The 26,941-nt window shown below is 36.5% G+C and overlaps 3 protein-coding genes across 3 annotated transcripts; 1 reads left to right on the top strand and 2 right to left on the bottom strand.

Annotated features, from left to right (window-relative positions):
• Positions 1-1,650: 1,650 nt before the first annotated feature.
• Positions 1,651-2,559, bottom strand: LOC145099443 (uncharacterized). Its single transcript, XM_079037018.1, has one exon. It carries the CDS (start codon positions 2,557-2,559, stop codon positions 1,651-1,653), a length of 909 nt encoding a protein of 302 aa, XP_078893144.1.
• A 184-nt stretch (positions 2,560-2,743) lies between these two features.
• LOC145099442 (uncharacterized) lies at positions 2,744-5,255 on the top strand. Its single transcript, XM_079037017.1, has 3 exons — positions 2,744-2,865; positions 4,280-4,554; positions 4,777-5,255. Exons 1-3 carry the CDS (start codon positions 2,744-2,746, stop codon positions 5,253-5,255), a joined length of 876 nt encoding a protein of 291 aa, XP_078893143.1.
• Positions 5,256-25,554: 20,299 nt separating this feature from the next.
• LOC145099440 (uncharacterized) lies at positions 25,555-26,016 on the bottom strand. The gene has a single exon (XM_079037016.1). The coding sequence runs from the start codon at positions 26,014-26,016 to the stop codon at positions 25,555-25,557; it is 462 nt and encodes a 153-aa protein (XP_078893142.1).
• Between the last annotated feature and the right edge of the window lie 925 nt (positions 26,017-26,941).

Raw genomic sequence — 26,941 nt, 5'->3', positions numbered from 1 at the left:
ACATTTATGTATATAATCACACAATAATTACTTTGAACACCTAAACCTATATATATATATATATATATATATATATATATATATAATTATTATTAAACATAACTAAAATAATATTTATAAGAAAACGAAGGAAAGACAAAAAGAAAAGGAGGGAACATTTTAGTTTCCCGCTATTTAACATTTCCACGAAATTCATATAAAATAGTATTTGTTTTAAATGTAATTAATATTCTGTTGGAACTCTGTTGGAATTTACTGACGCTTTTCCTATACACTTTTCATGATTTCTATGTTCTTTGGTATTTTGTTGGAGTTTTGTTAGGTTCCTCTTAAATCGTATTTTTGTTTCAAATCGGACGAAATTACCAACAAAATTCGTTTGCGGTAATTTTTGGTAGTTAAAACAAAATTTTCTTGTAATGATCCAATGGTGTCTATATTATTAAATTTTAATGTTTGAACTGTTTCTCAACAAATAATGTTTTGTAACATTTTTTTTATACCTTTATATTGGTGTTACTTTTTCTAATTTTAAGTTAAATAATAAAAAAATAAAAAACACAATTAATGTCGATAGTCCATTAGCGGCGACCTTTGGAGCATTAACGACAAAGCAAGTGTGGCGACCGCAACAACTTTGACTTTTAGCTGTCGCCACTATTATTGCATATATTGTAGCGATTACGAAGATTGAGGGGCTATATTTAGTGGTGTTCAAAACCGGATATCCGAAAATTCGGATAGTTGATTTTTGATATCTGAATTCGTATCCGAAATTTCGGATATCTGAAATACGGATATCCGAAATTTCGGATACGGATTCGGATATTAAACTGGATATCCGAATTTCATTAGTTTTAAATAAAGAAAATAAAACCTCCAAGAACAAGAACGTTTCCGTGCATTTGTTAGGTATAATAAGACTTCATTTGGTCCGGTTAAATGCAAGTTACATAATGATACCTGAAGATCTTAGAAATCAAACTCAAATTACTAAAATCAACATAAAAAAGGTAACATTTATATCATCCTCACTTTGCGTGCCAAGTAGAAAAGTTAATAATTTGTGTTTTTGAATTCCAAATGAAAAACCCAATGCATTAAAACTATTTTAATAATTTTTTATATTATATATTTCGGATATCCGAAATATCTGAAATTTTCACATTTTAACATCTGTATCCGAATCCGAAACATCGGATATCCGAATTTCGGGTATCCGAATTTTCGGATATCCGATTTTTCGGGTATTTTCGGATGAATTTTCGGATTTTTTGGATCGGATGTTCGGATGCGGATATTTTTGACCACCCCTAGCTATATTTATCAAAATATGATCGGTGGTGGAGTGGTGGATTTTCAAAAACCACCATTTTTTGAAATAATATTCAAAATAATCTCAAATGAAAGAAAAAAAATATTCTGGTAAATATAAAGTCAACAGCTATGAGTTGATTCAACACCAAAGCACAAACGTGGCTCAAAAAATATTGATAGGGTGTATCAATATAACAATATTTACTCTATGCTAAACAAATGTATAAGATTTACATGATAATTTGAAAAAAATGTAAACAAAGAGCTTCTATCCATCATCTAAGATTTCGAGATCTAGTAGCTTGATCTTGCAGGAGAATGATAATATCTTGGCTAGTAGAAAGAGATGAAGTTAAGAAGAGAGGTTCTGGTTGTAATAAGGTGCCTCGTTATTGATTCCATGTGAGAGTTGATGCCGTCGACAGTAGCCTCAAATTCCTCTAGTCTCTTTCGCACGATTTGGATGAATTCCAGTTTGTTACTTGTCCTGTATCTGAATAGCACAGCATCAAGGTGTTGCAACTCATTTATATTAGTGTCAGCTTTTTCTTCTGGTACCACTTTACTTTTGGATATATATCTTGAGACTGTTGTCCATCTGCTTCTCGATCTTGTCTTCGAAAGTGGAATAGCCAAGAATTTCAACAACAATTGCACAATAACAGCGGTGAATGCTTTAACTTCTCTGAACACTCGGATCACCGATATCAGATGGTTGTTTTCAAAATCTACGAAGGGATAGTGGCGAATCATGTCATCCAATTGATTAAGACTAGCCACAGACGTTCGAATGTCTTTTCTCAGTTTCTTTCTGAAGGCAGTGTTATTGTCGATGATGCTGTCGATGCTGGGACCACCATTTCTCCTTAAATCACACCCAAGATCCCTCACATGTTGTTTTGTCTGCAACATGAGATCAGATATATTGCTGAAAATATCCAATAAAATAACAGATACATCAAGTAACTCATCCGTCCATCTCATGTTCTGATTGCTGGAATCTAACGATGTTTTGGAAGGACATGTTTTGACAAGGTCATCCAAACATTCATACAACTCCGTCAGTTGAAACACGCCGCTGCAAATGATTTCTGCAAATGGATTCGATAACGATGATGTGGACTCCCATGTTTTGACTTTATTCAGCACTTTGTCGATTCTGTAGGTGCATGGATGTGATCTGCATGGCAAAGTAATGGATCGGAAATCTTTCCTGGGTGTTGGTTTTGGAGAAAACCCCATTTGATTATATGGTCTAAATTTTTGTTGAGACCTGAGAGTTCAAGAGGGGAAATACAATATTCTGTGATACCAACTACCAGCCTTACTCATTGGAATTTATACGATGTTAAAAGCCCCATAATGATGGAATGAAAGCACTCCGCATATCATGCACTAGAATGGAAAATAATTTAGGTGCATCAAAATGTGGGACAAAAGACGTGGAGCGATTGCTATCTCTCGGCTTTCATCACCTTGCAATTTCTCGCTGATACGTGGCGACCCACTATTTATTTCATTTGAATCAGAACCAGGTGGGCGTTGCCTGTAAGATGAGACAGTTTAATGCATCTTGGGAAAAGGCGAAATATGGATATCCATGTGAGAGCTAATTGGATAAAACACTTTTCTAATCTCGAACAAAAACAAACAAGAACGTTGAACGTGATTGTTTTCTATGAGAAAAACTAACGAGCATGTAGTGGAAAGTATGGGCATGTATCAACATTGAATATTCTAGAGATTGCCAATACTCTACGGACCATGTTTATCGGAAGGGGTTACATGTAGTGACAATGAGAATTAATCCACGAAATGGTGTTCCAGCTATGGTTTTGTTTGCATGCACTTATCTGTTGCATTACTAAGATGCCAAACTCTTACGTGCCTTTCGAATTAGTTTGTGGCGTTTGCTGTTTCGGAACTCCTTCAGACGAACGGGTGTGGGCAACTCGCATGAGATGTTATCTTACGTGGCATACGCCCTTAACGGCGCCATGGCGGGGAACACCGCCCCAGGGTCGCGTTAAGGCGCGTTATGCCATGGCGCGTTATGGTGACAACGGGTATTTTCTTTTTTTTTTCGACATAATTTTGACCATTTTCAAACGACAACATAAAAAAAAATCAACTTTTATATATACACTATATCAAATCATATTTCTTTCATTTTTACCTACAAAACTATATACATATTTCTTTCAATATTTCAAAACCAAAATATGGATCAATTTGATCCGGCCCATCCATACAACGATGATAACGACGAAGATGATTTGTTCGTGAGTATAATGTATCAGTATTATACATACAGGCATCCTAGTACAACCAGATCCATTGTCATTACTCACGCGACGTGCGGCGTTAAATAGAGATCGCGAGGAAGGACATAGACGACTAGTTAACGATTACTTTGTGGAAAATTGTGTCTACCAACCAAGCGATTTCAAAAGAAGATTTCGTTTGCGAAAAACTGTTTTTGAAAGGATCGCCAACGCTATGGAAGCAATGTATCGATTGTTTCAACTTTTATTATTTATAAAATGTCACTTTTAAATAAATATAGATATAATTTATATGTGTTTAATATTTATTTAGGTATCGTTTGTTTACTATATATTTAAATATCGTTTATTTCAACTTTTATAATTTATAAAATGTCACTTTTAAATAAATATAGATATAATTTTTACGTGTTTAAAATATATTTAGGTATCGTTTGTTTATTATATATTTAGGTATCGTTTGTTTCAACTTTTATAATTTATAAAATGTCACTTTTAAATAAATATAGATATACTTTTTAAATAAATATAGATATAATTTTTACGTGTTTACTATTATTTAGGTATCGTTTGTTTACTATATATTTAGGTATCATTTGTTTTAATTTTTATAATTTATAAAATGTTACTTTTAGATAAAAATAAATATAATTTTTACGTGTTTAATATTTATTTAGGTATGAATTTTTCCAAATGAGATATGATGCTAGAGGCAAACGAGGCTTCACATGGTTGCAAAAATGTGTTGCTGCAATTAAACTTATGGCAATGGGGGAGTCGCCCGATTCTATTGACGATTACATAAGAATGTCTGAGAGGACCGCAGGAGAAAGTTTGTATTTATTGGCAACAGGTGTTGTCGAAACCTTTGGTGACCAATACTTGCGTAAACCTTCGTTGCATGATATGCAACAGTTATATGCGGCGCATGAAGAAATTCATGGTTTTCCGGGTATGCTTGGGAGCATTGACTGCACACACTGGAAATAGAGAAATTGTCCCGTGGCGTGGAAAGGCCAGTATTCGAGCGGTCATCATGAAGCGCCTTCGTTTGTATTAGAGGCTGTTGCTTCATAAGATTTCTGAATTTGGCATGCTTTTTTCGGGGTTGCGGGTTCTAACAATGACGTCAACGTTCTCGATTAATCACCGATATTTGACGATCTTTTGTCAGAAAAAGCCCTGGATGCTCCTTTCATAGTGAATGGAAATGAATATAAGTTCGGGTATTACCTTACAGACGGAATATATCCACAATATTCTACGTTTGTGAAGGTGTTTCGACACCCAATAGATCCAAGGGACAAATATTTCAAGAAACGACAAGAAGGAGCACATAACGACGTTGAACGTGCTTTTAGGGTTTTGAAATCAAAATGGCACATTGTTGAACATGCGGCGATACCTTATGAGTTAGATACTCTACGATATATCATGTACGCATGTATCGTAATGCATAATATGGTTGTCGAAGATAAAGGACGCAATATTGCAACGTATTCTCCAACGAAATCAAGACATGTGCAATTTCAACCAGGGACATTAGAATATTTACATAGAGTGATTGATATTCAAGATCAGCGAAAACACAAGCAACTCCATGAAGACTTGGCGGATTACATCTATGTTGGTCACGAAGATGAAGATGAATAGTTTTAGGGCAAAAAATGTAGGTTTTATCATTTTTTTTTTAGGTTTTTAAATGTTTTTGTGTTTTGTTGTAATTCTTTTAATGTTGTTTTTAATTTAAGACTTCTTAAAATTTTATTTTTTACTTTTCAAATATAAATAAATAAAAAAACGAATTCGAAATATAGAAAAAAAACATCAAAAATAAAAAAATAAAAAAAATAGAAAATAATTGGTGTTATCACATGTTATTAGATGATAAAACCTACAACATTAAAAATTATATAAAATTAATTACTTATTAGTAGTTATCACATTTATACACCATGTATGAGTAATTAAATTAATTACTCCACGCTCAGTGTATAAATGCTAATAAGTAATTAATTTTTGAAATGTGTATAATCCATATAAATTTAATATGTGAAAGGTAAACCCAGAACTGACAGGCTAACCATTTAACCCAAAATGGACCCATTGACTTAAAACTGACTCGCAGACCTATATAATAAAACGGGGTTATGTGGGGTCGTGTACGGGTTGATGTTTTCAACCCGTGAACCTTTTACCCTCCAACCTTAATACATATATTAGTTGGGTTGGCCCAATGTATTATGACCCGCCAACTATCCAACTGGTGATCCTAAACCCAAACAAAAACCAATTGCCACACCTACTAAACATGTGGCAAGGATGAAACACTAATCATGCAATATAAAGTTGCTAACTATCACAGTCTCCAAAAGCTCTAATTTCATAGATATGTCATGACACTATATATGACTTTGATGTAGATCTTAGAAATAATAAGTAAAGTTATTCATAAATACGAGGACCGATTGAATATTAATGTGATGAACAGTATATTTAGAATATTACTCCATGTTTTTTTTTTAGATTTTTAACAAAACTAGTAATATTACTATAAATAGCATTGTCTTTTTAGTTTACAGGTAAGTGTAAAGTAAGTAGATCCGAAAAGATATTTATATTAGTGACTGGTTTTGTTAATTAATTAATAGTTTTATTAATTAATACTAAATAAATGCATTTGAAATATTCCATAATGATTTGATAAATTAAGATAATTATAAAGGGAAATCTCCAAAAAAGTCCCGATATTTTTAGAATATTTTTAATAAAGTCTTAGATTTTATTTTGTTCACAAAAAAAATCATGACTTTTATTCATTTTAGCCAATTTTGATCTGTTCAGTTGGTCATGAGACCAAATTGTTAATTTTTCGAAAATAATAGAATTTTTTGGTAGAATTCCTCAAAATTGGTAGATAATGAATAAACCTAATTTCTAGGTATTTATATCTATTTTTACATATTTTTGTATTTTTTTTATGTTTTTATATGTATATATTCATATATTTTAAGAATTTCATATATGCCCTTCTTAAACACCAAAATATCATATTTACCCAACTTAATATCTAAATATCATATTTACCCTTTATAAAATTTCTATATATCATATTTACCCTTCTTAAACATCAAAATATCATTTATGTCATTCTTAAATATCAAAATATCGTATATGCACTTTTTAAACATCAAAATATCAATGGCAATATCTAAAATATCCTCCATCTAGAATATAATAACAATCAACAACAACAAAAACTAAACAATCAAAATATACATTTCATTGAAAGGGTTGAAGATGAATCTTTTTGTCTGTCAAGAGGTCAACATTCCAACAATTTAGAAGTTCACATTCCATTATCATAGATGTAAGGATAATATGGTTGAATTTCTTAATTATTATAATATTTCCAAGGTATAAAAATGATTTTAAAATATTAAAAACATTATAAAAAAAGATTTGGGCAAATATGATATTTTAAAGGTTTATGAAGGGTAAATATTATATTGAGAAATTAAACTGGGCAAATATGATATTTTGAAGTTTAAGAGGGGCATATATGAAATTCTAATTTTTTTTACTTACTTATATATATATATATATATATATATATATATATATATGTATTTTTATGTGTTATTTTTTATGTATTATATATATATATATATGTGTGTGTGTGTGTGTGTGTGTATTTTTACGTATTGATGTATTATTTAAGTTTTTTATATAAATGTTAGTGTATTTTAAATGTATAAATGTGTTATTTTACGTATTGATATGTATTTTTTTTATGTATTTTACATATATTTTTTGTGTTTTTTTATGTGTTTTCTATGTATTAATATATATATATTTTTTTTGTTTTTTTATATAGATGTTTATGTATTTTTTTTAAATGTATGATCATATTATTTTTTTGTATTTATTTATTTTTAACTTCAAGTAGTCTTCTCCATTTCATATAATTCGCTAACTATTTCAAGTATGTCTAGATAGTTTTATTACATACTCATATATTCTAAGTTTTTCCCATTCGATGTTTAATTTAAAGATAAGCTAATGGAAAAAAAACAACATAAAATATATTGGTATGGAGGAAAACCATATATACATATTCATAGAAGTTTTATGAATTGGATGAAATGGTGAAGACGACTTGAAGTAAAAATTCATAAATTCGTAAGAAAAATACAGTTATACATTTAAGAAACGTAAACATCTATATAAAAAAATTTTAAAAAATACATAAATACATAAAAATAGATATAAATACGTAATACATAAAAATATATAAAATACTTAAAAATAAATATACATGTGTAAAAAATACGTTTATATATTTAAAATACATAAACATCTGTATAAAAACTTAAAAAAAAATACATAAATATATAATACATAAATATATAATACATAAAAAGTTAACACATAAAAATGAATAAAAAATATATAAAATACTTAAAGATGCATATAAATACTTTAAAAAATACGTTTATAAGTTGAAAATACATAAACAATGTAAACATGTATATATAAAAACTTACAAAAATACATGAATACGTAAAGATATATATAAATACATAATAGATACAAAAAATAGCACATAAAAATACCTAAAAAATGTGTAAATATATATAAATACATAAAAAAATATGTTTATACATTTAAAATACATAAAAATACGTACACATATACTTATAAAAACTTACAAAATACAAATATACGTAAAATAGATATATATACCTACAAAAATACGTTTATATATTATATATAAGTTTTGACGAAATCTACAGAAAAGTCTCATTATTTTGAAAAAATTAACGATTTGTTCCTATGACCTGCTGAACAGGTCAAAATGGCTAAAATAAATAAATTACCCGGTTTCTTGGGCTTTTCTATTCAAAAAGCTAAACAGTTGGGACTTTTCTAGTCAAAAAGTAAAATATAGGACATTATTAAAATTTTTCCCAAAATATTGAGTTTTTTCTATAGATTTCCCTACTTATAAATATATTTGGTAATTATCTTTTGAGTTTCAAATCACCTACCTATATATGGAGGTGTCAAAATCCGGTTTTTTGTATATGTAAAAATTGGTAATAATGAGTCAAAGATTGTCGAGCAAAACACCTCTGTAAAAGAGACATATTGTGTAGTATTCCTTGTTCTAGAGTGCAATTGATATCATTATACTTGAAATTTCATAAGGAATACCTTGAAATTTCTTAAAATTGACAGCTGTTAACAATTAGAAAACAATTCCCAAAATGAGTATTAATTAATGTCCTAAAAATAAAAAAATTACACTAATTATACTTGAGAGCTATTGATAAGTAATTTGAATATATTATGTTCGCCTAAATTCATATCTATAAAGAACTATATGAACCCAAAGTGGCGATAATTTTTTTATTTTTAAATCATCAAAACATACGTCAAGTGTCGCAAATCATCATAAAACATTGTATCAAAAATCAGAGTAGAATAATTTGATGCAAAAATCGTGAAGTGGATGTTGTGCAATTATGTCAGGCCCTTCCCTTTCGAATTGGAAGTAGCTGAAAATATTAAACCTTAAAACCGTAAGCACAAAGCTTAATGGGTTTTCCTAAAACACAAAATATAATACATACAATTGTCATGGGCTACCCATATGATCTTTCTGCTAGGTGTGTCAAACCCAACAAATAATAATAGGTATAACAAACTCCAAATACACTGCTTTAATGCACTAAAAACTAATACAAAGCAAGCAGGGTTAAACCACAGAGATATAAGATAAAAGTATATACCTCTTTACACAAGGTACTTTGGTCACAAATGGGGGTTTTGTTTTCAAAAGTTAAATAATAAAATAACAATCCCCTTTAAAAGCATGCACAAAATGAAATGACCTTCTAAACAGTTTGATTGAATGTTTCTAGTTCTAGTTCTCAATGTTGTTGTTCAACTTGATTATGACTTGATGTAATTCATGATTGCTATTCATGGTTGGTACTGAAAGATATTAACATGCTCTAATACATCTCACTTGTCAAATCATCTAACCAAAACACGCTCTTTGACTAGACCTAGCTTTACTAATTCAAGCTAAACAGGCTCTTAGTTTGTATTGAAAATTTGTATTAAGTTTTGTACAAGCTTCCCAACAATATTCATTTCTTCTCATACACTTGGAAGTGTGAAAACATGTGATAAATGTTCTAGAATAAGAAAACCTATTGTTTGTTACCAATCATTTATATTATAGAACGATTAGGTACCCTAAAAGTTAATTAATACACAAAAATTCAATTCATGAAAGTGGCCAATCAAATACAAATCAAATTTAAGGATTCTAGTTTAAACAAGAACATAATCACTAGAATAGAATCAGGAATCAAACATAAATCACATGCTTCAAGTCAAGAAATCAACATGTTTTGAACAAGAACTAGAAACTATGGTTTCTTCGCCACACATGGCTAAGAACAAATCAAACAAGAATAAAGATGGAATTGAAATGTTTAATGCTTACTAAAATGAAATCAAAAGTGTTTGCAATGATTTGGTCTTCTCCAAAGCTGCAAGAATTCTCCCCAAAATTGCCCAAAGTTGCTTCAGAAACTGTCCTCTTATAAAATGTCGACCTCTGTTGTTTTATTAAGTTCTCACGTGCATGTCATAAGGACATGCATTTTAGCATGGCCATGCCTTTTGCCCATGTGTTTTTGGCTTGATTTGGTCATCTCCTAAACTCAATGGCTTCACTCACACCCAGAAAAGAGGTTAGGGTTCACGACCTGACTCGCCGAGTCCAAGAACAACTCGTCGAATCCTCCATGTGACATATCCATTCATTCGATTCTAATCCATTCCAATGCATCTAATTCATAGATCTAGGCTCCTTAGATTAGTATTACACGTAGATTTGCTAACTTTACATGAATGCATGGTGTTATGAAGCTAAAACACCCAATACAAGCCAAAGTGAATGTTTAAGTCATAGAATGGAGTCATGGCTGAATAAAGGTGGCAACTTTGAGCTTCTAAAGCTCAAGAGTGCCCAGATCTGAAGTCCTTTCATCCCCAAGAGTTCAAATCTCAAAATGACCTTGGAAATGGCCCAAAAATGACAACATACAAGCTAGGAAGGAGATCAAAGTAAATAACAGCCAAGGTATAAGATTTATACCTTTATGAAGAACGATATGAGTCCTTAGCTCTGGATCTCTAACCTTCCTTCTACAACTCCAAGCCTTTGCTTCCTTCTTCTAGCTTTAAATCACAAAAATGGCAAGAAATAACTCAATATCACACAAGGATGAGTAGGGTTTCGACATTGGGATGTGGAGGTGATGGAGGATGGGGTGGAGACCTGTTATGATGCTTAAATAGGGTGCAAACCCTAAAGATTAGGGTTTCCTCCTGACGGACCTACTCGTCGAGTCTAGGTTTATGACTCGTCAGGTTGACCACTTAAGACCTGCGTCCAATCTAGCATCTACTAGACGAGTTAGGGATACCAACTCGTCGAGTAGCTCTACAAATAAATTCTTAAATAGATCAAATGCGTACCAGGAATGGGGCATTACAATTCTCCCCTACTTGTCTTAGAATTCATCCTTGAAGTCTTCCGTGTATGAAAACAACTACGGGCAGTGCTCCCTTATGTCCTCCTCGGGCTCCCAAGTCCACTCCGAGCCCTTGTGGTGCTGCCACTGCACCTTCACTAGATTGACCCTCTTGTTCCTCAGCTCCTTTCTCTTGCGATCTAGAATCGCCACCGGTCTCTCAATGTAATTCAGGCTGTCATCAACCTGAATATCCTCTAAGGTTATAACTGTCGTGTCGTCCACTAAGCACTTCCATAGCTGGGAAGCGTGGAAGGTGTTGTGGATCTGGCTGAGCTCGGCATGTAGATCCAGTCTGTACGCTACCTTGCCCACCCGGGCTATGACTCTGGAGGGATCGATATACCTGGGGCCCCAGCTTGTCCCGCTTCCGGAACCGTATGCCGCCCTTCCAAGGTGACACCTTCAGGAGGACCATATCTCCCTCCCGAAACTCCAAGTCTGAATGTCGCTTGTTGGCGTAACTCTTTTGTCGACTTTGAGCAATTTGGAACATGCTCCAGACTTGCTGGATCTACTCTATGATCTTGAGTAATACCTCCGTACTCCATATGACCCTCTGATCAACCTCACCCCAATAGATTAAGGTCTTACGCTCCGGTCTATACTGGCGTAGTAACTGTTGTTATACGAAAATTACGCTAACGGAAGATACGTATCCCAACTGCCACTGAAATCCAGAATGAATGCTTGAAGCATGTCCTCGAGAGTCTGAATTGTCATCTCGCTCTGTCCTTCCGTATGGGTGTGGAAAGCGGTGCTGAAATGGAGACGAGTACCCATCTCGTCGTGAAACCGCTTCAAAAATCTGGAAGTAAAACAAACATCTCGGTCCGACACTACCAAGACAGGCACTCCGTGTCATGTCACTACCTCTCGAACATAAATCTCGGCCAGCTTCTTGATCGAGATACTCTCCTGGATCGGTATAAAGTGGGTGCTCTTGGTCAATCGATCCACGATGACCCAAATTGCATCAACCCCATATGCGGTCCTGAGAAGCTTAGTGATAATATCCATAGTAATGTCCTCCTATTTCCACAAGGGGATGTCTAATGGTTGCATCTTGCTGTGAGGCCTATGCTGCTCTGCCTTGACCTTCCTGCAGGTCAGACATCTCTCCATGTATCAAGATACATCCCGCTTCATGCAGGGCCACTAGTAATCGGGTCTACGATTTCTGTACATCTCCATCAATACTTGCCATACTCCACCCCAGTATGGTACCCAGACCCTCCCATGCAAGGTCAACAACCCATGGCTGTCATAATCAAAGGAGGCCACCTGGCCTATAATCCGCTCGCACTTCCGGCTCTCCTCCTTCAAGCCCTCAACCTACGCCTCTCAGATCTGCTCCAACAATAGAGTAATCACGGTCATCCTTAGACAGATGTCTCAAATCGGGGTCGCTACTGCCTTGCAGATCAAGGCATCAACCACTACATCGGCCTTGCCCAGGGGGTAAAGGATCTCATAATTGTAGTCCTTCACCACATCTAACAACCAACGTTGCCTCATGTTCCATTTGGCTGATCCATGAGGTACCTTAGACTCTTTTCATCCGTGTAAATGGTAGAATGGACCCCATAGAGGCAGTGTCACTAAATCTTAAGGGCAAATACCACAACCCCCAGCTCTAAATCATACGTCGGATAGTTAGCCTCGTGGGGATTCAGCTGTCTCGAGGCATAAGCAATCACATGACCCCGCTGCATCAACACTGATCCCATGCCTGTGATTAAAGCATCACAGTAGACTATAAAGTCATCTACTCCCTCTGGCAGAGTGAGAATCGGTGCCACACAAAACCGCTGTCTGAGCATCACAAAGGCTGCCTGCTGCTCAGGTCCCCAGGGAAAAACCACCGACTTCTTGGTCAGTAGGGTCAATAGAACTGCAATCTTGGAGAAGTCCTAGATAAATCTCCTGTAATACCCTACCAGACCTAGGAAACTCCGAATCTCAGTTAGAGACCTCGGATTCTCCCATTGCATCACGTCCTCTATCTTGTCCGGATCTACCAAAATACCCTTCTAGTTTATGAGATGCCCAAGCAACTGCACCTCGTGCAACCAGAACTCACACATGGAGCACTTTGCAAAAAGTCTCTCCCTCCTCAGTGTCTCCAGCGCCTCTCTCAGGTGCTCCTCATGTTGCACCTGAGTCTTGGAGTAAACCAAGATGTCATCAATGAATACTATTAAAGACCGATCCAACATCAGTCTGCACACGCGGTTCATGAAGTCCATGAACGCGACTAAAGCAATGGTGAGCCCAAACGACATTACCTCAAACTCATAATGACCATAGCAAGTCCTAAAATTTGTCTTCTACACAACATCATCTTTGACTCACATATGGTGATACCCTGACCATAGGTTAGTCTTGGAGAACCAAGATGCACCATGGAGTTGGTCTAACAAATCATTTATCCTCAGAAGTGGGTAACGGTTCTTCACCGTTACCTTGTTCAACTCCCGGTAATCTATGCACATGCGATGTGACCCATCCTTCTTTTTCACAAACAGGATCGGGGCTCCCTATGGTGAACTGCTCGGCCTGATAAAACCCTTCTCTAATAGCTCTTGCAGCTGTGTAAATAACTGCTGCATCTCGGGAAGAGCTAGCTGATATGGTGTCTTGGCTATCAGAGTCGCACCAGGAACGAGGTCAATCCTAAACTCAACCTATCTCTCCATTGGTATCCTAAGTAAATCTTCTAGGAATACGTCCGGGTACTCACACACTACCAGTACATCATCAACTGTCACCTTACCCTTATCTCGGGTATCCATGACATAAGTGACCTATCCTACACAACCCTTCTGATGGTGGCGCCTCACCCTCGCTGCTGAGCAGAGAACCGGTCTGTGTTGTGGCCTCTCGCCCTAGATCACTAACCCTCCCCCACTAGGAGTGTGAACCCTTACTAGGTTCTGCTCACAATCAATCATTTCCCCCATTGGGGCTCAACCAATCGATGCCCACTATAACCTTATTCCCACATAGGGGAATAGGAACTAGATCTACAAAAAACTACTGATCAAATAGTTGTAGTGTACATCCTCTGTGAACCCTCATCACCCTGAAGGTCCTGTCATCTGCTATCTCCACATCCAGTGGACAACACAGCTCCCCCGGAGCTCCTACAAATTGCTTGCTGAGCGCGAGCAACACAAAAGATCGGGTGGCACCCGAGTCAAAATGTACCAATATTGCTGATATATTGTTCACTAGGAACGATCCTATAATAAAACACATAACACATGAGCGACAATCAAGATAAATAAATAGATAAAGATAGAATATATACCAGTCACAACATCGAGATTCGCATGTGCCTCCTCAACAGTCAGCTGAAAAGCTCTGCTCCTCACTGTGGGAGCCTCAGCTCGGCCTTGACAACCATCTATAATTCTTAGTATGGCAGGAGAAGGTGCCGCCACCTCTCCTGCTGCAGCTAAACTCGGGTACTAGAACCGCTTGTGTCCCCTCTGATTGCACTGAAAGCAAATCAGGTTTGATCCTCTTGTAGTGGTAGCAGTTGTATAATTCCTGCTCATATGACCAGTCTTGCAGTTGAACACCTCACATACTGTCGTATGTCGCTCCTTAATATCTCATGATATCGGGCCTTCTTCATCTCATCGTTTTACACGTACTGCAGAACAAGAAGGCCCTCTCCCTATATTTGGCGGTGATCTCAGTCACCGTCCTAGTGGTTTGTTGTAAATCGTGGAACTCTCTCTCCACCTGCTGCACCTCAATCACCAGTGCGAACTCGGCCCTGAACCTGGCTGAAAAGTCACTCCAGGTCATCGCATCTAAAGTTGTGTCATCACCAATGGCATGTCTGATATCCTCCCATCAGTCGTGTGCTCTGTCCTTCAGTACATAGGAAGCAAGTCGGACCTTGTCCCCCTCGGGACATCTGCTCGTACAGAAAGCGTTGGCGACATCAGCCAACCATCTGCTGCTAGCAATGGGGTCCTTAGCCCCATGGTAATATGCAGCTCCACATGCTTTGAACTCCCTGAAAGCCACCGTACGGGCCCCTAGCATGGCCGCCTTCTCAGTGTGGAATGCACTCAACCTCTCATCGAGAATCTTCAGGATACCCTCCTTGACCGTACCAAAGATCACAGGGAGTCTGTTCTAGTATGTTGTGTGTGATCTCTGAGGAGATGAACTTCCTAGTCTGCTCGTCCAACTACTCAACTCCATAGTCTGAGCGTAAAACCACCCTTCTGAAAAAACATATCATAATAAACATCAGAATGGTAACATAATCTCGAGGGATCTCATACACTACAAGTTCCATAGATTCATTTCAGCTTTCCTTGACTTGAGTATGGATCCTCTACTTACAGTAGTACGGTCCTATACTACCTTCCACATCTATCCATACTTTCCTCAAGGACTGACTTAACTCTACCAAGTCCCTTCTACTACTAATGCTTCACGCGCTACTCTACTACCAAGTCCCTAGGGTAATCACCATCCCGCTCTCCGCCATCAGCTGCATAAGAAGTCCCCGCTATCCTCCCCTAACTAGCTTGCGAATACTATTACATATCACTCAGACTAGATAATTCTTCGAATGAGAGGTGCTACCCTACAACGGTTGGACTCAAACAAGAGCTGTGAAATAGAGCTAGACCTAACCCTCTGAAATTATTTAGTCCTTGCAATATGTAACTAAGCATATTCATTTACTAGTTAGTAAAAGGTAGCTAGAAATCCTAAAATCACAAAGCAAGTAGCATTCGAGCATTGAGTACACATACTTAAGCATATACTAATCAGGCTATCATACTGACTAATATGTACTAGCATGTAGTTCTGATATAACTGATAGACATATAACAGGCACATAAGGCATCCTTCCAAGATCCTTAGTCCTAATCTAGCATGCAGTTCTCATAAAGCTGATAATCATAACATAACATAAACTTGTATGGGTAATTTAGCAGTACTTACTTGAGGTCGATTGATTGCATGCACCACACCCTTTTCCGTTTTCAAATTTCTTTTCTAAAATTCTACTACTAGAAAAACAGCCTTTAATGACGTGCAAACAATGACACGCAGTGATTTACGATACGCAAGAGTGTGCATCCAAAAAATAATGTCATCTATTATAAAATTTGAAGGATGGAGGACACTCATTTGTGCGTGCCCTGAAATTAGTGTTAGAAAAGAGAAAAAAAAGAAATATGGAGGACGCCTATTATAAAATGTGTGTCGTGTAAGTGTGTCGCTTTATATTTTTTTAATGAAACACGCGTTTTGAGCGGGAAATGAAATCCCCAAAAATTAAAACCCCGCCATGTGAAAAATTAAACCCCCCCTTCCAATCAGCAAGAAAGAAGCTAGGGTGTTCGTCTTCCTTTCTATTTAACCTAAAGCCCATCCTTTTCCCTGTAGCCTTTCTCGCCTTTACATCCATTGGCGCCATCGCCACCACCGCTAATCCCCTATACACCGTTAAGGAACTCTCCCACCAAATCAACGATTCAAATCAGCTGATTATCAGATTTGATTCAGAAATCGCGTAACCATGCCGCTCTGTCTCCCTCCGTTTCTCAATCCGATGTCACCGCGATACTTTATTCTTCCGGTGCAACCGGATTGAGCAAGGGAGTGGTGTTGACTCACCGGAGCATAATTGCGACGTTGTTAATGGTGACATCCCATCAGGAATTCTACAAGGAAAGAAGAAGTGTGTTTCTATGCGTGCACGTGTTGACACCCTAAGTCGGTCAAAAACCCTTCCCGCTGGTAAAAAACCCTTCCGGTGGACACCCTAAGTCGCCGCCTTAAGCAGCGCCTCCACCGCCCACCAAGTTTGTCATCGTCTTCATCTTCTTTATATTCTGCCATATGAAGTGATAGAGAATTCAGTCCTATGTCATTTTCAGGAGGTAATTTGTCTCGAAGGGAGCCTAAGATCAATATCCATGGTAAGAATTTAGGGGGTGTTTGGTATAGAGAAATGAGAGGAGAGAAATGGAATCGATTCCAATTCTCTTGTTTGGTTAACTTCCAAAAATAGAGAAACGAGAAAATTTTGGATTCCTTTTCCATCCTTTTAATTCTCTATATAATTAAGAGAAATGGTGAGAAAATGGAGATTGGGAATTGAAGAAAAGAAGCGGAGAAATGAAAAATAGAAACAGAGAACTGGAACGAATAAGGGGTACGCTATCTCGCCTCTCAAACGTTTACACTCCTTAACCGATACTTCTCTCTTGCGATTTTCAGTTGCCTCCTCATCTAATTGAATTCAACATGCTTCTTTGATTTAGGTACGTTTCTCTATCTCTATGTCGATTTCTGAAACCCTATCTCGATCTACATTACCTGTGTCAATTTCTAGAACCCTAACTCGATTAAACATTACTTTTTCTTCATTTCTTTCAAATCGATGTGTGGGTGTTGAATGATTGTTCTTAATATGTTTTGGAGTAGAGTTTTTCTTCAAGGAGTAGGGTAGCATCTCTGAAATAAATGGTGTATGATGCTATGTTCTTTCTGTAGTTGTTAATTATATGTGTAGTGCTTTATGCGTGTACATTGCTTCCATTGAATTCATCAGCCATCAATTTTGTGGTGCTAACTGTCAGATGATTATTCTATTCTCATTCCCAAATTAATTTTTTATTGGATTATGCCTAGTTTGATTAGCAGAAGACATGATGAAAAGAAGATTTACAAGCAAGAACATAAAGATACTATTTTGTTGGATATATGTTGTTGCACCAGTGGATGGGCATTCTTTGGTGATGTTTAGCCAATTTCATTGTTTTGAAAATTATGAACTTTATTAAATGTTGTTGCACCAAACATCATATCTTTTTATATTTAACAAAAAGTTTCAAATTTTGATGTTGTGAATACATTCATGAGCTTCTTGATGTCTTTCTGAAGTCAACATTCTAATGAACATTGAGATAAGCATTTTTATATTTCCAGCAGTTGCATCGTCTTAGTACAGGCTAAGAGCAACGGTAGGTCCCACATTATTTTATCTCCTCATTTAGCCCTGTCATGGTATTAAGTTTTCAGATTTTGAATGTTTTCCAATTATTACATGGATGAATTTGGCTCACAGTGTCTTTCTGTGTTTAGAGTTCTTAGTTTACCAAGTTCTGCTGTTTTCATTAAAGTGAGTATTTATGAAAATTCTTTGTCTCTAAATGGTAAGTATTTAGTTTGTATTGACAGTGGAATAGCTTTTTTTTTGTATATCCATCACTGCATAATTTACCTTCTGATTAAAAAAAAAAAAGAAGAAATGATATTAAGAAGCCATGCATTTCTAGCCTTTCTGGTGAATTCCCTGAAGATTGCAAGTTTTACCCTACAGACACAAAAAGATGACTTACATAAGGTATGTCCCCCAAATCCCAATGAAAAACTTAGGATCTTTTTCTTTTTTCAAACCATTTGAATGAGCCTAAGTTACTATTTTACCCTTACTGCTCTTAAGATTGTCTTCTAGAATGTATCATCTTGATCCCAGTGTACTCTATGTGTTTGCAGCTAATGATCCAACATCACACAGCAAGCAGTCAATGGGATACCAGCAACAACATCAACATGGGCATGGGCCTAGTGTGGTGGTTGGAACTTTCAAAAAAGTATAAATCATTATATTAATTAATAAACAATGTCTTAGGCTTAGCTACTGAACTAATTTTTGTATGGTAGACTGTTTCTGCTGTTCTTGGCTCCGTTGGAATAGCAATGCTGGAAGTGGTGGTGAAGCAGTAGATTTGCAAGTAATTGGCCACCCACCTATGTAATTTTTAATTCTCTACCTCTAGTCATTCACCATTAGTAAGTTTGTAATATAATATTAAAAGTGTTTTTATGTTTTTAACATTACTAAATAATATTATGTGCAACAGCAACACATCTCTGAAAGGCTTTCACGGATACCTGATCTTAATGAAATAAGAAGCTCCAACGGACAACAACCACAACAAAATGATGATGGTTCCGAAAGGGGTGGTTCTACCTTCACACTTCCAAGTGATGTTTCCATGGAATCTCTGCAACTCCCTGTAAGTAGAAAGAATACATACTTTTGATTTTATGCTTTTGTGAGTTGATTGTAATCAGCAAGTGTAGCCCAGGTCTAGATCTATGCCTTAAGGTATACCATATGTGTCATCACTTTTGCAGGTATCTGTTAGAGTTGTAACTCACTCTTTTTTGCTAATGATTTTAATTTTATTTTCAAGATTAAGGAAGGTCTTGTACCCTTACACAGTATTCAACTCCATAGACATGCAATGCATGTGACTTTTCAGCCTTATCACTTAGTGTAGCCATTTATATAATGATAGATGTTATGTAAGAGGAGGTGTGACTGTTCTTTATCTTATTTTGTTATCCAGATACTTGGTCTTCTTATGGCTAATGACAATGGAAGCACTACCAAGTACATTAGGAGGCATCAGTTGGTAATGATCTCATGTCTATAGTCCGCCCTTTAAGATCCTAGTGTATGAAATTTATGATATAATTATAATTTATATGCAGATAAAAGTACTGCTAATTGTTGTGAGGGACTTCAAGACGGAAACTGGATACCCTGCATATACAATGGGAATTGTGAACTTGTTGCTAGAATGCATAGAATTGTCATATAGACCTGGTCAGTTTCTTCCTCTGTTTCCTTCTCGTACATTGATTACTATTATTTATAAAATAAGTTCATTCAGCACTGAATTTAATAGTTTTATCATGGCTTCTGCAGAGGCTGGTGATATCAGACTGAGGGAGGATGTTCGTAATGCTCATGGATACCAATACCTTGTTCAGTTTTTCATTAATTATGTGGTTATACTCCATTCCATTCTCTCATTACTTGCTGCTTTTGTAAACAAAGTAAGCCCAATTCCAAAATGGAGCAAAATCAAACTATTAATTACGTGGTACGAAAAATTACATTATTTACATATATTATATATGATACAAGGGCCTGTTGTATTTTTCTATTTATAGGTTGTTGAAGTTGATGTTAAAGTTAAAGAACCAGGAAAAGACAATGTTCACAATAACACATGCAATACTTCGATGTTTCAGATGTGACCAGATGTTATCTAGAAGGAAAAAGGAGGGTTAGATGTGATTCAATGGAACTAACTCAGAGTTGAGATTTTCTAGTAAAGGGCTGGGTTCTAGATCCAATCTACTTATTACAAGGGGCATATATGGGCCAATCTTATAGTTGGCTTTGAACAGGTAAAAAAATAGTTGTGTAATTTGCAATTGAACATGATATTTTTCCAAAATTAACGTTCTCTTTAAATCTTGATGTTATATAAAGTTAAGATAACATTTTTCCTTTCAGCATGCAAGTTTTATTTGCAAGGAAAGCAATGTGATTATGAGACAGATACATTCTTGAGAACTGGCATAACTACCTTGATTTCATTGAAGGATGTGATGACTTGAACTGCCAACGCTCACCGATAAAGATAAGGAGGTGAAGTTTCTCTTTTGTGATTCCATTAGATGTTTCTTATCATATATATACTCATTTAAGTTGTAAGTTTTATGGAAAATTGTAGGTTATTAGCACATGGGGAGTGCGTAACAAGATTTTTGCAAAGATAGAAAATTTTGAGGTCGGATGCCCACATTTTTCAAGTTGTATGTAATCAAATTGTCTCTTATTTCACATTGGGGAGATTACTTTAATGTCACATTGAAATTTTATCGAATAGTATAGTGATAAATAGAAGAAATAGCAACGTACTTTCATCTATTATTTGTATGACATTAAAATTTATGCAATGGATTTTATTATTTTGTATATGGTATTTTATTTTTTATTATGAGACATTAAATACAAATTTAATTTGAAAATTAGTAAATCTATAAATAATATTTCTTTTAAACATTTAAAATTATGATACGCAAAAATTTGTGTCATCTTCATTTATGACATGGCCTTTCTGGACAGGGGCTTTCTTGATACGCAATGCGTGTCATTAACACCCACGTCGTAAGGTTACGACATGCGAATGCGTGTCGTCTTCCTTTATGGCAGGGTCTTCCTTGATACGCATTGCGTGTCGTAAACGAGTGTCGTAATTGCGCGTCGTAAATGAGCGTCGTAAATGCGCGTCATCTCTCTTTATGACAGGGCCTTCCTTGATGCGCATTTGCGCGTCGTCTGAGCCTTTTACGACGCGCAATGAGCGTCATGAAAGGCTGTTTTTCTAGTAGTGTTCTTTTCTTTTCTCAAAATCCTTTTCTAAAAATGGTTTTTCTTTTGAAATTTTTATACCATTTCCTTAGTTTGAGTTCAGACACACCCGAAAGTGTGCCTGAATCCCTCAAACCAAGGCTCTAATACCAAATTGTAACATCCCAAAAATATAGTACAAAATTTTCATTTTGGAATCACTAATAAAACCATAAATTGTTCATCACCATAAAGAAAATCAAGAACCATGTATCTCAGAACATCATGTCAAATAATATATCAAAATCAATGAGAAAATATCAAAGTCTAAAACAATCCCAGGCTAAAACTATGGTGTGTGCCATGCGATCATCCCGAGCCCTTCCCCTTGCCATTGGGAGTACATGAAACCAAAACTGAAAACTATAAGCACGAAGCTTAGTGAGGTCCCCTAAACTACCACAAACCATACACTGGGCCTTGTACGCTACATCGGGCCCCAACCGGCATCGGACCCAAATCTGGTATATATATAAGCACAACAATAATGCAAATATCATAAACACATAACATAAGCATAACTTGGGCCTAGCCGACTGCATCGGGCCCCGCCAGTCATCAGCTTACTCGGGATCGAACCCCGCTCACCATCCGACCGCATCGGGCATCGGGTCCCGCCCGACATCAGACCGAAGTCCGACATACATACAACATATCATATAGCATAATCACATATCTTAAGCATATAAAAAATCCTCGGGCTTGCCCCGGCATCCGACCGTAGTCCGGCATACATAAAACATAACATACAAGATAAACATTCATTAGGCTTGCCCCGACATCGGACCGAAGCCCGGAATACATAACGCATAACATGAAAGAATCATAAAGACATCAAGCATACATAAACGCATCTTGGGATCGCCCCGACATCAGATCGAAGTTTGGAACATATAAGCTACATCGGGCTATCTCCGACATTGGACCTAAGTCCGACATATGCTAACATACATAAATGGGTCGGCATTGGTGCCTTCGACCGGTTCCTACTGGACGAAAACTCACCTCGTAAGGATGACTATTGAAACTCGAGTGAAGAATCTCTGACAATTGCTCTGGCGACTCCACGGCTATAAACTACATAGTATACTTAATCAAAATCTGATAATCCTTCTCAGGGTAAAATGACCATTTTCCCCTTGGTCAAATTCAACATTCACGTCACAGTCAAAGTCAAGATCAACTCTTAGTTAACCCTAACTCGTCGAGTTGGTGCACTACTTAGCCTTGTAGTCAACTAAGTCAACTCGTCGAGTCCCTTCCCAGACTCATCGAGTTCTTCCTGTCATAACATCGGGACATATCGACTCTAACTCGTTGAGCCCCTCCTTGGACTCATCGAGTACTTCACCTTTATACCTCTATGAAGACAGAAATGAGTCCGTAGCTCTAGATCTCCAACTTTCCTTCTACAACACCAAGCCTTTGCTTCCTTCTTCTAGCTTTAAATCACAAAAATGGCAAGAAATAGCTCAATATCACACAAGGCTAAGTAGGGATTCGAGAGTGGGATGTGGAGGTGATGGAGGTTGGGGTGGAGACCTGTTATGATGCTTAAATAGGGTGTAAACCCTAAAGATTAGGGTTTCCTCCTGACGTACCTACTCGTCGAGTCCACGATTATGACTCGTCGAGTAGACCACTTAAGACCCGCGTCCAATCTGGCATATATTCGACGAGTTAGGGCTACCAACTCGTCGAGTAGCTCTAAAAATAAATAGTTAAATAGATCAAATGCGTACAAGGAACGAGGTGTTACACTGTTCGCTCCATCTTTGGTCTAGCTTCACCACGAGTCATGTTGCTCAAATATATGATGATAAAGGACAAACACAACTCGTGTTGGTGTGACAAGAACCACGTTTCAAACGTAGTCCATTTCTATGAAGATAACGCGACAATGACTCGGGTTATGTGTTCATGTTCTCTTCCATGGCCTTACCACTACATCTTCTTTTCATGCTCCAAGTTCTATGCTCCATGCTCGAAGCATCCAGATTCCATGCTCCAAAATGCCTACAAAATAAATAAAAAAACAGTGAAGTACCAGACATTCTTAATGAAATATGCAGTTGCCCAAATAATTAAATAAATGCAATAACTATGAAGTAGAATTCTAGGAAGTCACGAAATTAAACACGAAAAATAGATGAATAAAATGCACCTATCAAACCTCCCTAAGCTTAGACCTTTCTTTTCCTCAAGAAGGCACAAAATTAAGAATCACCCTAGTGAAGACGATTGGCGACTAAAAAGAAACTAAGATGAGAAGAATGGAAGACCGGATAAATAATTTGGGACGATTTGGCGGATTGAGCCTCCTACACATCGAGTCATGTGATTTCCTTCTAATATGCTTTGGTTTTAAAAAGGGTATTTTTCTCTCGCATGTATCCTAAGTTAGGACCATAAGTATTGAATGTAGAAATCCCAACAAACCCAATAAGTTCATTTAGACTCAGGAAAAATTGCAACTACATGAGACGGAATGAGAGACCTTAAGAATTGTCATTGAATTCCAAAGATTTTAAGAATTCAATGGCTGTGTTTTTATATGATTCCATTGGTGCCAAGTGAGAAGTTTCTCCCAACCGATGTTGCTAAACATCCTAAGGATTCTGTCATAAACTCCTAGTTCTTGGAGAGTGAGAATATCTAAAAACCATTGCTGAGAATATTCGCGGTCCTTCAAGTGAAGGTAGCGGTGATGGTGCTCAAGACAATTGTGAATAATGGTGGTGGAACCATATTTAGATTCCAATTGTTCCTTTAGATTTGGATTTTTGCGTTTTGGCATGATGACAAACCGAATTTATGACAGACAAGTGATGACCAAAGACTAGATCACAATTAGACAAGCACAGATGAAAAATTATATGAAGCACAAGAACGGATTCACAACAATTCAAGCCAAACAAATTTAAAATCAATGCATAAAACTTGAGATATGGAAGGAATGTACCGTTCACACACTTGAATTTGTGGTGTTTGCTTGAATTGTTCACTTCATTTTCAACCTCAAGAAAGCTTGAATTTTTCAATGGTGGAATGCCCAATTGGAGATAAAAGCTTCTAATTGTCCTTCCAAAAGCACCTCCCCAAGCTTGTTCTTCAACCCATATGCAAGAATTTTGAAACCCAATACAAGAATCAATTCAAACGTTACAAATCAAGAACTAGGGTTTATGGAGAGAAATTCAATTTTACCCACTAATGGATGAATTTCAACCTAGATAATGAATTTGATGAAGTTAGGAACCCATAATAACATACCTTTTGATTTTTATTGTTGGATTACTTGAAGAAAAATCGAACCCTAGACTAGGGTTTGGAGGCTTCAAAGATGAAGAGTTTAGAGATGGGAGAAAAGAGACGCACGAGTTTATGGATCGAGAGAGGCGTCAGATTTTGTTAGGGCAACCCCAAAACGCACGACCGTGAGTATTTAGCCGTGAGTTGTGCAACTCGTTTCTTGGGAGCTTGGGACTTCAATGCATGGGCTGTAAGCTTTTAACCATAACTGTGTGTGCAATTTTGTTTTTGGAGATTCTACGATGGGACGCATGGTCAACCCATAGGCCGTGCATTTTTTTTCTTCTAGCCCATGTGTTTGGAGCTAAGGCCGTGCACTTCGTAAATATTTGCTTGCTATCCTTGTTGACACGCACGATCTAAGGCTTAGGTCATGCTTTTTGAGCTTTACCCGTGCGTTTTCATGTTTACGCATGCCAAATTTTTTATTAAAATCCTCGATACGCACGCACGGGTTAAAAATTAGGCCGTGTGTTTTAGAGCTATCCCATGCGTCTTTTTTGTGAGATCGTGCATTTTCTTTCTGTTAAAATCAAAAAATCACATATATTTTTTTTAAAACCAATTTGTCTCTTGACCCTTAAATAAGAAAATTGTTTGTATAGATCACTCAGAAAGACTCAAAAACATTGCAACACGGAAGAAATAAGTAAAATAAGGAAAATAAAAAGAAATACTCCTGTGTTGCCTCTCGGTTAGTTGCCCTTGTTTCAATTATTTGGCTTGACTTTTCCCTTTATATTCACTCAATCTAGTCTGGTCATTCCAAGCTATCAACATCCATGTATTTCTCTTGGAAACCTTCATAGAATACCTTTAACCCATGGCCATTAAATTTGAACACTTTTCCAGTTTTCTTACTCTTAATCTCAATTGCACCATGATCAAATACATTAGTAGCAATGAACGGTCCCACCCACCAGGACCATAATTTACCGGGAAACCATTTAAGTCGAGAGTCATAGAGTAATACTTTTTGACCAATCTCAAAGGTCTTACGGGAGAGGTGCTTATCATGAAATGCTTTGGTCTTGTCTTTGTAGATGCGTGAACTCTCGAATGCTTCATTTCTTATTTCCTCCAACTCATGAGTCTCTAACTTTCGGTGAACACCCACTTCATCAATCTTCATGTTTAGTTTTTTGATAGCCCAGAAAGCTTTGTGCTCTAGTTCAATAGGAAGATGACATGCTTTGCCAAACACAAGTCTGTAAGGTGACATCCCAATTGGAGTTTTATATGTGGTTCGATATGCCGAACGAGCATCTTCTAGTCTCAAACTCCAATCTTTGCAGTTTGTGTTCACTGTCGTCTCAAGTATGGACTTGATTTCTTTGTTTGACACTTCAGCATATCCATTTGTTTATGGGTGATAATCTATGGACACCCAATTCTAGACTCCGTACTTCTTGAGATCTGATCCATGAGTTTTGTTGCAAAAGTGTGTGCCCCTGTCACTGATCAAGGCTTTAGGAGTTCCAAATCTACATAAGATGTTAGCCTTGCAAAATCCACAACAACTTTAGCATCATCAGTTCTTGTTGCCTTTGCGCCTACCCACTTGGAAACGTAATCAACAGCCAAAAGAATGTAAAAGTTCCCAAAGCATAAAGGAAAACGACCCATAAAATCAATACCCCATATATAAAATATTTAACAAACCAAGATGCGGGTCAAAGGCACTTGGTTTCGGAAACTCAAAGATCCTGTCATTTGACATCTCTCTAAACTTTTACAAAAAATGAAAGAGTCATGAAAGAGTTGAGGCCAATAAAATCCATAATCTAAAATTTTTCTTGCAGTTCTTTGAGGACCGAAATGCCCTCCACAAGCAAAACTATTACAAAAGTTGAGGATAGATTGTACCTCATGTTCTTCAACACATCTTCTTATTACCTGATCTGCACAATGTTTCCAAAGGTAGGGTTCATCCCAAATGTAACTTTTCACCTCATTCTTGATATAACTTTATGTAACCTTGTGAGATTGGGTGGGAACTTTCCCATGACCAAGAAGTTGCATATATCCGCACACCAAGGTGGTGTTTGGATAGCAAACAAGTGCTCATATGGGAATGTGTCATGGATGGGAGTCGCATCTTCGGGTTGAACTATTCAGCTCAAATGATCGGCGACTAGGTTCTCTTT

This window comes from Lactuca serriola, chromosome 4 (genome assembly GCF_051521515.1).
Source record: "Lactuca serriola cultivar US96UC23 chromosome 4, Lser_US96UC23_V15, whole genome shotgun sequence".
Taxonomy (NCBI): Eukaryota; Viridiplantae; Streptophyta; class Magnoliopsida; order Asterales; family Asteraceae; genus Lactuca; species Lactuca serriola.
This window is presented reverse-complemented; position numbering and strand designations above follow the sequence as displayed.

What these genes read in the sequence shown, in the direction of transcription:
- LOC145099443 (XM_079037018.1), bottom strand. Translation starts at nt 2,559, where the DNA reads ATGGGGTTTTCTCCAAAACCAACACCCAGGAAAGATTTCCGATCCATT.
- LOC145099440 (XM_079037016.1), bottom strand. Translation starts at nt 26,016, where the DNA reads ATGTCACCTTACAGACTTGTGTTTGGCAAAGCATGTCATCTTCCTATT.
- LOC145099442 (XM_079037017.1), top strand. Translation starts at nt 2,744, where the DNA reads ATGTGGGACAAAAGACGTGGAGCGATTGCTATCTCTCGGCTTTCATCA. An exon ending in GAACCAGGTGGGCGTTGCCT is followed by an intron (nt 2,866 to 4,279) that starts GTAAGATGAGAC and finishes ATATTTATTTAG; the next exon opens with GTATGAATTTTTCCAAATGA. An exon ending in AGAAATTCATGGTTTTCCGG is followed by an intron (nt 4,555 to 4,776) that starts GTATGCTTGGGA and finishes ATCTTTTGTCAG; the next exon opens with AAAAAGCCCTGGATGCTCCT.